Source organism: Felis catus, chromosome C1 (genome assembly GCF_018350175.1).
Source record: "Felis catus isolate Fca126 chromosome C1, F.catus_Fca126_mat1.0, whole genome shotgun sequence".
Lineage (NCBI taxonomy): Eukaryota > Metazoa > Chordata > Mammalia > Carnivora > Felidae > Felis > Felis catus.
Window position 1 is genome coordinate 85056702 of NC_058375.1, and position 13260 is coordinate 85069961.

The 13260-nt window shown below is 37.4% G+C and overlaps 1 protein-coding gene across 1 annotated transcript in view; it reads left to right on the plus strand.

Moving 5' to 3' along the window:
• Positions 1-13260, plus strand: part of PALMD (palmdelphin) — a 49156-nt gene that overhangs the window by 20222 nt on the left and 15674 nt on the right. The window contains exon 3 of the mRNA XM_003990357.6: positions 3170-3294. Within this exon, the coding sequence (XP_003990406.2) occupies positions 3170-3294 (125 nt within the window). The remainder of the gene's footprint in view (positions 1-3169; positions 3295-13260) is intronic.

Here is a 13260-nt window from a genome sequence, read left to right on the forward strand (position 1 = left end):
TGTTCACCAAGTCAAGAAAGCTCTATTGGCCTCTACAGTTGCCAGTCTCCTTTAATTTTCTTCTTCATCCACCTGTTCTCAGCACTTTCCTGATTGCAAACTATTTCATTACACTTCACAAACATAAACATTTACAAAGTGCTCCTTCTGTGTCATTAGTACATACATTTCCAAATAATTGTAGGAACTCACTCTGATATTCTTTCACTCTGGAACCTGGCAATCATACCAGTGACATGTAGAAAGGGAGTTTCTGGGGATATTAGTAGCATTCTAACTTTCGAACATTTCTGAGATTTGTACACTATAGGTCTCCTTGCCTAGTAACATGATCACAATCTGTCACCAAGACACACAAAATACACTCAACTTAGAAAACTTTTCTTCTCTGGAAGTCCATTTGATCCATGGTATAAAGAACTAATTTATTCCTAAAGTCTACTCTAACTGCTGTATGGAATGGAACGTGCTTCAGGAAAACCTTTCCCAAAAAAAAAATTAACTGCCCAAATATCCATTACCCACATGTCACTTATATTTTCATACAGTTAATACGGCTTTTAGGGCACCTGGGTGGCTCAGTCGGTTGAGCGACCAACTTCGGCTCAGGTCATGATCTCACGGTCTGTGAGTTCGAGCCCCGTGTTGGGCTCTGTGCTGACAGCTCAGAGCCTGGAGCCTGCTTGGGATTCTGTGTCTCCCTCTCTCTCTGCCCCTCCCCCACTCATGCTCTGTCTCTCTCTGTCTCAGAAATAGATAAACATAAAAAAAAATTAAAAAAAAAAAAGAAAACTTTTCTTTTCTGGAAGTCCATTTGATCCATGGTATAAAGAACTAATTTATTCCTAAAGTCTACTCTAACTGCTGTATAGAATGGAACGTGCTTCAGGAAAACCTTTCCTTAAAAAAAAAACTAACTGCCCAAATATCCATTACCCACATGTCACTTATATTTTCATACAGTTAATACGGCTTTCGATTCTGAATGTCATTGTTGTGAAACAGATTTTACATCGACCTCATAGATGAAAGCACAAGTCTAAACTGTGACATAAAAGCAAAATAACTATCTTTAGGTTGTCACAATACGTAATTGTACCATATCATTTTAATTGCACATCCAAATTATGTATTTTATATTCAGAGGCAAAGGGTTCTTTGCCAGAGGTAAATGACAATTTGTGAATTATGAACAAAGTTTTACAAAGATAAAATTTAAATTATTCTTGTTCCTAACCAGACTAAGAACCAAGAATGTAGCCCCAAGTTCACATAATCACATCACATGAATTATTCTCCGTTCTCTGTAACTCAGCATAAGACCATCCCATCTGAGTGCTTCTTGTAGTGATATGGATGTAAATGACTGAAACTGTCCTGGTAGGTGGTTTGTAAGGACTGTAATTTACTTTTGATAGGTGTCATCTGTCTTCTTTACTATGCATTAACTATCATCACATTCCATCAAATAAAAATAAATTAAAATCAAAGTAAATTCCTCAAATGAGTGTACTAAGATTTTCTTGGCATCTTTGACCTCAAGAGATAGATCTTGACCTTTATTAAGAACATTTTAACTGTGTCTGTGGGAGAACATTTCCGCAAACAGCTCAACAGCCATAATTAGGGGTTAAGGTAACACTGGGGCAAAGAATCTCTGGCTACAAACTGGAATAATACAAACTACTCTTATGGGGGGTGTTGTCCACATGCAATCACTTGAAACTCTGAAAAGGACAAAATGAACATGATCATCTGGGATAAGGCTGTTACTCAATCTAGTAGTTTTCAAACTGTGTGTTCTGGGCATCCACAGGCTTCTGGGCCCCCTCCCTGCTTCAACTAGAGCAGGCCAGGTTTTATCAGCTCTAAAAAGTATAATTCCATACAATATATATTTGTAAGCAGTATAACATTTCTTACTGGTTTGGAGACCATTGCCTTACTTAAAATAACCATCATGTGATACTTACCTAGCACAATCAACCTTATTTAAATTTTGTTTAAAATTCAAAGATATTTAGATTCCAGTAGTATTAGTTCTAGCATCCTTTTAAAAAAGGCAAAAGTTCTTTTTACTTGCTCTCATTTTAATTGTGATGTAAGAGAAAGAAGTCTCAGACAATACAGAGTTCCCATTCTTCTCACCATTTTAGGCACAAATCCCCAATAAGTAATTATTAAACAAATAGTTTACACAGGTAGATTAGGTATATAGGGAGAACAGTTTTCTTCAGGAAGAAAAGGAGAAACTCAAACTCTTTGGAATTAATACCTAACACTTCCTACGTAAGACATGGACGGGGTGCTAGCTAAGTCCTCTCCAAAATTTAGACATCTCTCATTTGCTTTTTTCTCAGGCTCAGGATCCAGGATTATAATTCTTTCATGCAAATTCAAAGGGTTTTTTCCCATATGATAAAACATAAATATTTATCATTTTGTTAAAGTTGACAAAAATTCAAGTTAGATCAGTGAATTTTGTGCATCGTATTATTGGAACAAGTAGTTTTGTACTAAACTTAGGTATCTGGAACCAGGGAGGTTCTCAGAAGACAGAAGAGGTACTGGGTGGGCAAAGCAATAAGTGCTGACCACACCACTTAAGACTAACATCGAATTAGTTTAAGACACAATAGCAATCTCTTGTTTTGCCCCTCATTTCAATTAATCCCACACAAAAAAATTTTGGAGCATTTCCTGTACACTGTCATTGGGATGAATAAAAAAATGGCTTCAAGGAAGGAGCCTTTTACTTCAAAGACACAAGATGTACACCCATTAATCAAATAAGTAATAGTTAGACATCACGTGATAAGATCTCTGTACAACTGCTAGACATACAGTGTAGGCAAGCAGAGTGCTGCATGATTCTGAAGAAAGAGAGCTCTCTGAGGGTGAGGATGGGGGAAGGACAGAGATTTTCACAGAGAAGGAAGAACCTACTCTAGAACGTGTAGGATAAACAGGATTTAGATACATAAAACTGGCTTTAGAAGGGGGTTACAAAGGGTGCAATGAAGGAAAACACCAGATTTATTCAGGTAACACAGTGAGAAAAAAATCATTTCCCTTTACTATGTTCACTATTAATATTCATAAGATTTCAAAGTAGTTAGAGATTTAGGAAATTATTGATTAAGAACATCTTTATGTTTCCTGATATCAGAAAAAGGCCTTAAGGGAGAAATGGCTTCTAGATGGAGTCAGCAGCGGAAAAGAACAGGAAGAGATGAAGAAGCAGAATCAACAAGACCAGCGCCAGATCCAGGTTCTAGAACAAAGCATCCTCAGGTACAGCCCTCACTGACCTACTCCATAACTCCGTTAATTTTGACTTTGCCCATGTTGCATGTATAAGATCCATTCTTATTTTTAAGGGCATAATCACATCTTCATTTGGATTTCTAATAAAGACTAAGGCAACACCAGAAGATGACAGAAATTTCACTGTAAATGCCACCTACACATAGCAACACATGATTTATTTTTTAAATACATATTGGTGACTTACCCAAAGCTCTCCAAGCCTATTTCCTCATCTACAAAATGGTAGTAACAATATCTATCTTTTACAGTTGTTGAGCAAATTAAAAATATATGTGCTAAGCTACTAGCACCAACTGGCACATAAGGAGTAGTCAAAAAACAGTCCTTATTCACAGCCCCAACCCCTACTCTCACCTTAGGACAGGTGACAGTTCTCTGGATGTGTTTACACTGTGTGTCCATCACCCTTCCCCCGGGCTCTCCCCAGTCACAACCATGTTTTGGAAGAGAAGACACTGTAGGAATACTTCACTAGCATTTTCTCTCTTCTACCTTCCCAATTATTTGGTCCCAGATGTTGATCTCACTTCTCAATGTCCTTCCCTGCCCATCACCCACAATCAGTACCAAGTCAGCAACCTGTGATATAACAAGTAAAGCTTTTAAATTGCCTTGGCTTAAAAAGTGATGAACATGAAAAAAATATATATATTGAAAAGCTCGAATGGAAGATGGGGTTATTAGTATTATCACAAAATATAGATAGCATGAAAGAAAGAGATGTGGGAAATGTCAGAATCATTTTCTAACCTACACACAGAAAAAAGATGGAATTTCTTGTGGTATAATAATGACAATAATTTAAAGCCTATGGATCTTTGAAATAAATATAGGTAGCTTTCAAAATCTCACTCACTGTGAATTTGTCCTCTTTAGTGAGAACTATAGGAAAGACCTGAAAGGTAAAAATATACACTAGCTGTACAACTACATTTTGCCCATCCTCACCACACTATGCAGACAGATTGCATTAGGCCTTCAAATTGACAGCATGGAAAAAAGCTTCCTTTTTTTAACTGTTTCTCACGTTACTTGCCTAATTTCACACGCTTGTACATTTAATAGCTAAAATCACTGACTACTCATCCTTATTCAGATTTTTTTTAATTAACAATTCTTTAAAAGTTATATTGTAATCATTGAAGTGTTTATAAACCCCTCGGTTGTTTGCTCAAAGATGTGAAGTGTTTCTGAATGGTAGATAACAATTCCTTAAAAATAACTCAATAAATCAACTCTACAGTTGGGAAAACTTGATCCTTTGTCAGGCGTCCCTTAGCAAGAGCTTCTTACCAAAGTCTGGCTTAGCTGATGATTACTTTCTCATCCTTAGCACAGAACCCTTATCTCTGAAGGAGTTCTGAATTTAATCCCTGCATACCCTGCGCTCTGCAGACATATCCCTGCTTCTCTTCAGAGCCCCCTCTTATTTAAGAGTCTTTGCCTATACTGAATACCTACAACTTTTTCTGCACTTGATGATAACTGAAGTGGCTAACAGACTCAGACACCATTAACAAGTTTGGGCAGCACTGTAAGTAATCCCAGAGAATTTACTAGGGTTCTACTGATTGCTTTCAGACCTTGCCTGAATGCTCTGAGAAGCACATAAGCTTCTAGTGGTACCAACCATGGCTTCCCTAGTTAGAGTTCCTATCTGACCAAAAAAAAAAAAAAAAAGGAGGAGGAAGAGGAGCAGGAAGAAGAAGACAAACCATATTTACCAGCCATATTACCTGCTAGGTACTTTACAGATTATCATCCCATCTAACCTTCATAACCCTGTGATGCATTGTCATTATCTTCACTTTTGGCACATAAGGGGTAAAGAATTCACATAATTACAAAGTGGTGGATCAGAAACTCATGACTACCCTATGCTACCTATAAAGTGATGCCACACAGCATTTTAGACCACACACTATGGTCCAAAAACCTATTATCTCTTACAGGAAGTCTTTAAAGCATGTTCTGACCCTTGGTTCTCCTTTCTCCAAAGAGCTCCTAGCACTCTCCGGATCTTCTTTCATGTTGCTCTCACATTACACAATTCTGGCATCTTCTGATGAGTTTATTTGTTTTTTTATTTTCTGTTTTAATTGAAGTACTGTTGACGTATAATGTTACATTAGTTTCAGGTATACAAAATAGTGATTCAACAGTTCTACACATTACACAAGGCTCACCACAACATGTACAGTCACCACCTGTCACCGTACAATGTCACTGCAATATTATTGACTGGATTCCCTATGCTGTGCTTTCATCCCCGTGACTTCACTACAACTTTGTTTTAGATCTTCAGGATGTCATTAACCATAAGTGCTCCTTTATTAGCACCAAATGATTTTAACCCCCAAATATAAATAACAGGAATGATTTATTTTTAAATGACCTTGTGCCATTGACAAAGCACTTGCACTTCCATTAAGTCATTTCATTCTCACAGCAATCCTAGAAGGAAAGCATTAACACCTCCATTGCATAGAGGAGGAAATAGGCTCAGAGAGGATAAGGGACTTAATTAAGGTCACAGAGCCATTAAAGGTAAACTTGAGCCTCAAAGCAAGTCCCATTCAGTGCTCTCCTGCTATAAAACTAAAGGAGAACTGTGGGTGTACATGTTCTGGAAATAGTAAAACATCTAATACCTCGTAGCAAGTTGCTTTGTTTAAGGAATGGTCCTAAAAACAAATGTATTTGCAAAGAGTTTGTATCGTGAATTTGCATTGTTGTGATGCACGAAGGCTGTTTATCTTGTTTAAAATGTGCAGGGAACAGAATGTTCTGAAGCAACATACAGAGACAAAATAATATCTGTGCCTTGTCTGTATTAAACAGCCTCCACTACTGCCCAGCATTAAAGAAATCATGTCGCCAAAGCAGCTTTACCTGATAACTGAACATTTTCTTCTCAGATATTTCTACAACTGCTAAATAATCAGGTGCATGTTTTTAAATTCAGTGTTTCTCCAAAACAGCTACCCGCAGTGCTTAAGAAGCTTTTATTACCAGCTAAAGAAAGTACATTTTCCCGTTAGCTCCAAGAGGCAACCAAGTCAAAGGATGGAATTGAACTAGACAGAGCCACCCTTCTTCCCTAAGCAGGGAAAGCATCCCAAACCCTGAATGACTGTTTATCACTTGACTTAGGTGCCTGCTCAAGGGTGACATTTGCCACCTGCCAGGCCTCTCAGCTAGAGGATAAGATTTTAACGGGAACATCAAAATAGAACGCTGCTATTACCTCAGAGTCTGCAGCAGGGCCAGACTGCTCCTGAAGTTTTCATTCCTACTACTACTCCCAGTCTTGTGAGAGGAACTGAAAGAGCATGGCCTTTGGCATTCAAATCCCTGCTCTGTCAACCACAGTACCTATAAGCCTGACATGTTCTCTCATCTCTTTGGGCCTCAGTTTCCTTGTCTGTAATAGTGGGACAATTATAGTGACTTCACAGGACTTCATGAGTGATCAGCTTGGAGAGTACCTGACACATGGTAGGTGTTCAAAAAATATTAGACCCTAGTCCTTATTAGGAGTCAAAAATAATTAGAAGAAGGACACTGCCTGGAATTTTATCTGGGGATTTTTATCTCTTGGCCAAGATGTCTCATTTCTTTATGCCAGTATAAAGAATCTTTTCCTTTGAGTAAACTGAGATTACCACGCAATTAGAATTCTTTCCATTTGGAAATAATGGATGGGTTTTCTTTATGACTTGAAGACTAAAACACTCACAATACTGGTTAATTTTTACAGAGCATGTGTTATAGACCAGGCACTGTGTTCAACATTTCATATAGATTATCTCACTGAATTCTCACAACCATGCTATGAGGTAGATTAACACTTAATAGGTGAGAAAAATGACATTTGTAGATGCTAACTTGCCCCATCGCATACAGCTAAAAAATTAGGACTCAGGATTTAAAATCTAATTAAATGTCTTAATCATAAAAATAAATTATGCCTCAGATCCTGTAGAAAATTTTTATAAAAGTTAAATCCTGTAAATGCTACCCTTTTACAGCACTTTTAATTTCCAACCCATGTAATGATTTCACTCTCTTATATGCATACATACTCATATGAGTCTCTGCCGTATTAAAAACTCAAAGCTTCCCTGACTCACACATAACCTTTAAGTAAAACATGTCTGCTTATTCATCCTCTCATCTTTTCTTTCAGAACAGCAACGTCTCAGAAAATAAGTAGGTTTCCATGGTTTTTGTCTCTGAGTCACATTCTTAGCTTTGGAACAATATTAGTGGGTATTTTGCCTGTGCCTTAGGAGGAAATGTTCCCAGGAGTAAAATGATACTGAACATCTCCTTCTGAATCGCTTTGCTTAAATAGAGTTTCAATTTGCCTCCCAAATGAGCCCTGTTCTTACTGTGACCACTGAACCATTTACTACCTGATTGTAGGCACAGGTGCAAATCCAGCACCGACCTCTCAGTCCAGACACCCATGTGTACAAATTTATAGGCTGGCTTAGAATTCCTGTTTTGTCACGTCTGTTGCTTTCCTCCATCCAGTAGCCAACACCCATAATGAGCCCCCCCTCCAAACACCCTCAGAAGCATCCACAGGAGCTGTGTCGTTCACATTCTAGATTCCTCTTTCCTATGTGGCTGCCCAGCTGTCCTCCCTCTGCCAAAATGCCTTGCATCAAGTTGCCCTCCAGAGGCTTGCTACTTTTTGAACTATGTCCAAAGACCTCTGACTTTAATTGGAGCACACAGAGTGCCTGACAGAAATGTCATAAGCATAAAATGCAAAAGGTTAACTGCCAGGGAGATTGATGTAAATGCACTGCCTTCCCTTTGAGAAGGATTATGTACTTATGATTAAATGTTCTCTAGTAAGGATTTTTTTTTAATATTCCAAAGTACCCTTCTGACCCTCTGCCTTTCTTTAATGAGCTTTAATTTGTCTCCAAATGGTAGACACTGCCTGCCCCATAAGGTACTAATATGAAGATGCAGGAAAGATTGGATTTCTGTGTGATTGTATGTCATGAGAAAATCTGAGGAGTGGGTCATTACTGCAGCTGCCACCATCCCACATAAGGGAAGTGCCACTACAAATGGAGATGCAATATTAAGAAATGCACTCTGCTCAAGATCATATAAAGCAGTAATTTACTCTGTTAACTCAAAAAATAGCAGGCAAGATTCAGTTTCAAAAACAGAACCCAAAGGATCGATGGAGAAATATAAAGGCTAAATGCTTTTGATGCTGGTTATAGTTTATCAAAGTTCAGCTCGCTGTGATTTCTATCCAAATTCAACCCCCTACCTAATGCTCTCATCTACCTGTGCAGGCCAACTGTACCTTAATGAAACTGATGTCTCATCCAACACAGTGAGGAATGCTGCATGAAAAATGTCACATTCTGACCCAACCAGCCATATCTAACATCATATTGTGGGAGAGGCACAAGCTGCTCTTGTGACAATGTGAGAGAGAGAAGAGAAAGGGGGGAAAGGCACACAAAAAAAGAGAGAGAGGGAGAGAGAGAGAAACCCACCATTTGTTTCTTCTTCTTAAATTTGCTGTTGCCTAGAAACACTTAAGAAATTATTCTGAAGCAATTATATGAGTCAAAAGCATTCCAAGCATGTTTTTCACTTTCCATATTTGACTAATTGGTTTATCAGATTTGCAATAGTTCATCTGTTGTTGTTTTTAATTTCCCAGATATTGTGATTATTTTTAACTCAGGAGATTTTTTTAATGTAACAAAAACAGCAAAATAAATCAAATTTCCAGCAAAAAAAGAGGAATAAATCTAACCCCCAAACCCCATCAAAAAAAAAAAAAAAGCCTAGTACAATGCCTAGCACATAATAGGAATACCTGTGATTATGTAGCTTAAAAAATGAATGAATGGGAAAATATGGATGATGGATGATGGATGGATGGATGGATGGTCAGACTTGAAAATACCATCTATTAAAGGGTCCAGCTAAAGACTAGACAATGACTTGAACATTAATGAAGTAAAAATTAAAGCCTTGAAATTCTTTAAAAAATAAAAAAGGATAACCACCCAACTATCTTGAGTCAAGGGCAAAGTCACGACAGTGGTTTTTGAGGCCATTGTTGATGACGTGTTGTAACACCTTACCCTCACTTCACTTTCTCATCTTTCCCCTCTTTCTTATGCTCTTTTATTTCCTTATCCCCCACTTCCCAGCATCCTCTGTGATTCACACCTGCCAATCTCATCCATAGCTTAGTAAAAATAGGGTTAAATGATTATCCAGCATAAACATCCCCACCCCCACCAGTGCTGTGATAGTCTAAAAAGTAGATTAGAATAACACCACTGCACTGCAATTCAATAATAACAGCTACCCTTTATGCAGCATATATTATATACTCTGAGCATTACTCTGAGAAAAACAATTCTCTGAGGAAAGTCTAATTAGCATTATTTTACATGTAAGGACACTAAAGCACAAAAAGCTATAAATCTAGTAGCAGACAAGCCATGAGTCACACATAGATCTTTCTGACCCCAGACCCATTCCACCAGGACTCACTCGGTTCATTCTTGATTCATTTCAATGAAGATTTATAGACAGCCTGCCACATTGAACCCATCTTTGTCTTAAGTAAAGGAGATTGAGATCATAAGTGCCTCAAAGCAAATTTTTAGTTATGTTTACTTCTCTTTAGATCCTTTAACTTTTCAAAGTGATTTTACATTATTTCATTTAAAACAATATTCAGTAACTTGAAACACAAATTTAAAACTACTAGCATGGACGTCATAAATCTTTGGCTGTGTTGACATGAGTAATGAAGGAACAAAGGAGCAAATGAACAAAGGAGAAAGTGGGAGAGGAGTAATTGTCACAAAGAATGTTCAAAGGCAGAAATTCTTTGTATAGTATGCTACCAAAGGGCCTAGGTTTCCCCATTCTCCAAGATTGTCCCCCACCCCAGATCTATGACTAAATTTATCAGCTCAGAAAGCTTCCACATACACCCCTTGGAATGCATCTTTTGTCTGCCACAAGCTAAGTGTCACTTAGCCCATTTAGACCACCCCAGGCTAACTGGTCCTTGTTGGTTATTCTATGTTATATTAAGATTGGAATTTATATTTATTGGTCTTCAAATAATAGAGTCCTGTTCTTGGTATCAAATATGAACAATTAATACTAGAAGCAAAGCAAAAATGAAGTGGATAGAAAGTTGAAAATATAGTGGCTGCTCTATAATACTGTTGGAAATAAATGTTAAGGGTTACAAGGCATAAAGCCAGTAATTATTTCTGAACAGAGAGAGTCAATGGCTGCATACATCATTGAATATGTTTTGCCATTTCATAATATGGTAACAAGTAATTTAGTCACTAAAAATATTTTCCCCTACAACTTTTTTTTTTAAAGAAAAAAAGCTTTCCAAAATCATGGATAAGCACATTTGCAGCGAATTTGCCATGTCCTGGCTAAGGCACCTATGTATGTAGAGGTCGATTTGAATTGTTATTAAAACTATTTAGCTCAGGGTGCCTGGGTGGCTCAGTCAGTTAAACATCTGACTTCAGCTCAGGTCATGATCTCATGGTTCGTGAGTTCGAGCCCCACGTCAGGCTCTGCACTGACAGCTCAGAGCCTGGAGCCTGCCTTGGATTCTGTATCTCCCTCTCTCTCTGCCCCCCCCCCTTTCTCTCTCAAAAAATAAATAGGCATTAAAATTTTTAAGTTTAAAAAAAAATATTTAGCTCTTATTAAGTATTTATCATGTACGACAAGGCTCTCTACAGGCTCTAATTAAAAACCACACACCCAGCTTCTGTCCTACCAGAGCACTCAAGAAGCCCATAACTAACCAGTCTACCATACCACACCAACCTCCAGACCGTGCATTTATTTGCATTCATTTGAAAACCTTGTTTGTAACCTGCCCATGAAAGGGGCTGATTCTCTGAAAACCAGTTTGGCTTCTTATTTTTCATGGAAAATGAAAGCCTTAATTTACAAAATATTGTTCTGATGAAGAGCATTTGCTTTTCTACTAAATGATTATCTTCTAACATTATCTGCCTACATGGCAGTTTCAACTCATGATAGTATCATCTGCCCATAATATAATTATTAATATTTACAGAGTTATATTAGGAGATGAGATTCACCCATGCAAAAGCTGCTTGCATGTAACTATAAATTATTCAGCTTTTCTAAACATCTGCTCTGTTCCCAATTATCAGAGCCAAGTGACACTTGTTTCAATGTCACTGCTGGGCTAGCTCTCTGCTTCTTGTTATCTTGAAGCTGCTGTGTCGCATTGTTCCTCCTGTTCTTAAATGTTCAGGATTAGAGGCAATAGATCTGGCTTAGGCCAAACTGAGTGTTTGTTGTATGCCAAATGCCCTTTAATTCTCTGGCATGCTTACCCACAGCATGTGATTGTTTGCACTAGTGGGTTAGATCTTCCTTATTATACACATGCCTGTTGGCAAGGCTGATTGTAAGGCAATTCATGTCCTATGTCTGTGCGTAGAAGTATTCTTCATCTTTTTTTATTATATAGTTTTATTTCAGTTTGGTGAGTAAAATGTGCCTGACATGTGTTAAGTGCTTAAAAAAAGTGTGTTAAATGTTTGATGAAATTTATCAGACCCCTAGTTTTAAAAATAAAACACAAAAATCAACCCACCTTCTACTAGACTGCATATTCTCAATTTTATGACAAAATAGAGTTTGATATTATCATAAAGCAAAGTATCTATAAAGATAAAATATCTTTAACCTCTGATCCATCAATAATAACTTATCTGCCCATTACATATGACCAACACACTGCAGTCAAGATTACCTAATTAAAGTCATCAACTACATATACTTAATAGTATCTGTTAGAGTTCCAAAGCTATTCATTTTAATCAGTCATAGTTAAAAAATAAAAGATCTTTCTTTTATCATTGTAAACCTTAGCCATTGAGCATTAACTAGCTAACATCAATATAAACCATGTCAGATTTGGTAGATGATTTAGAAACATGTAACTTCTTCAATCACTAGATGCAAAGCTGATCTATTTTTCTATTTTTACTGGCTAACTACCTGAAATGCAAGGTAACAATGAGTAATTTTGCAAATCAAAGAAAAAAAATCTCATAAAGTTGGTTATGCAAAGGTTCATCCCCATAAGGTGATGCAATAATTAGCATACTGATTTTGATGCTTTAAAAGATTCTACAACCGCAGTGGCTTAAACAAGATTAGAACATTCATTTCTCTCACACCCATAACAATCCTAGCTAGGAGACATTCAAGGGAGAGAGAGAAGCAACATCCCATGAGATGATCGAGAGACCCTCCCTGTTTCTTTCTGTCTTGCTTTGCTGCTCCCTAAGTGATGCTTCTGGTAGGATGGTCAAAGACAGCTCACTGCCACAACATCTGCATTCCAGTGTAGGAAGGGGAGGATAAGTGGAGGCCAAACAGTTCTATTTTAAAGTTATGACCTGAAAATTGCAGATGTCACTTCTGCTACTATCCTATTAGCCAGAATTTAGTCACATGACACCATTTAAATGCAAAGGAGACTGGGAAATGTAGTCCGTAGCTGGCGAGACACATAAGACTCAAGGACTTCTATTACTAAAAAGAACAAGAGAAATAGATTGGGGTGAGGAGATTTCATTTACAAAATAGATAACATTTGTTAATTAGACACCATTCCCATAAATATTATGAAAATTCTAATAATCCTGGAGTACTATTTTGCTTTCTTGTCTAGACCTGTATTTTTAAAAGACAGGTGTGTCTCTAAAGCTATATTCACACCCACACTCGCTCCAAAATCATTGATATCAAAGTTGAAGAACAAATCTCCAAATAGACCTGGTAGGTTTTCTTTTTTATTGGAGTTGTCATAGATGGCCCTCCTTTTCCTACCAGAGTAGG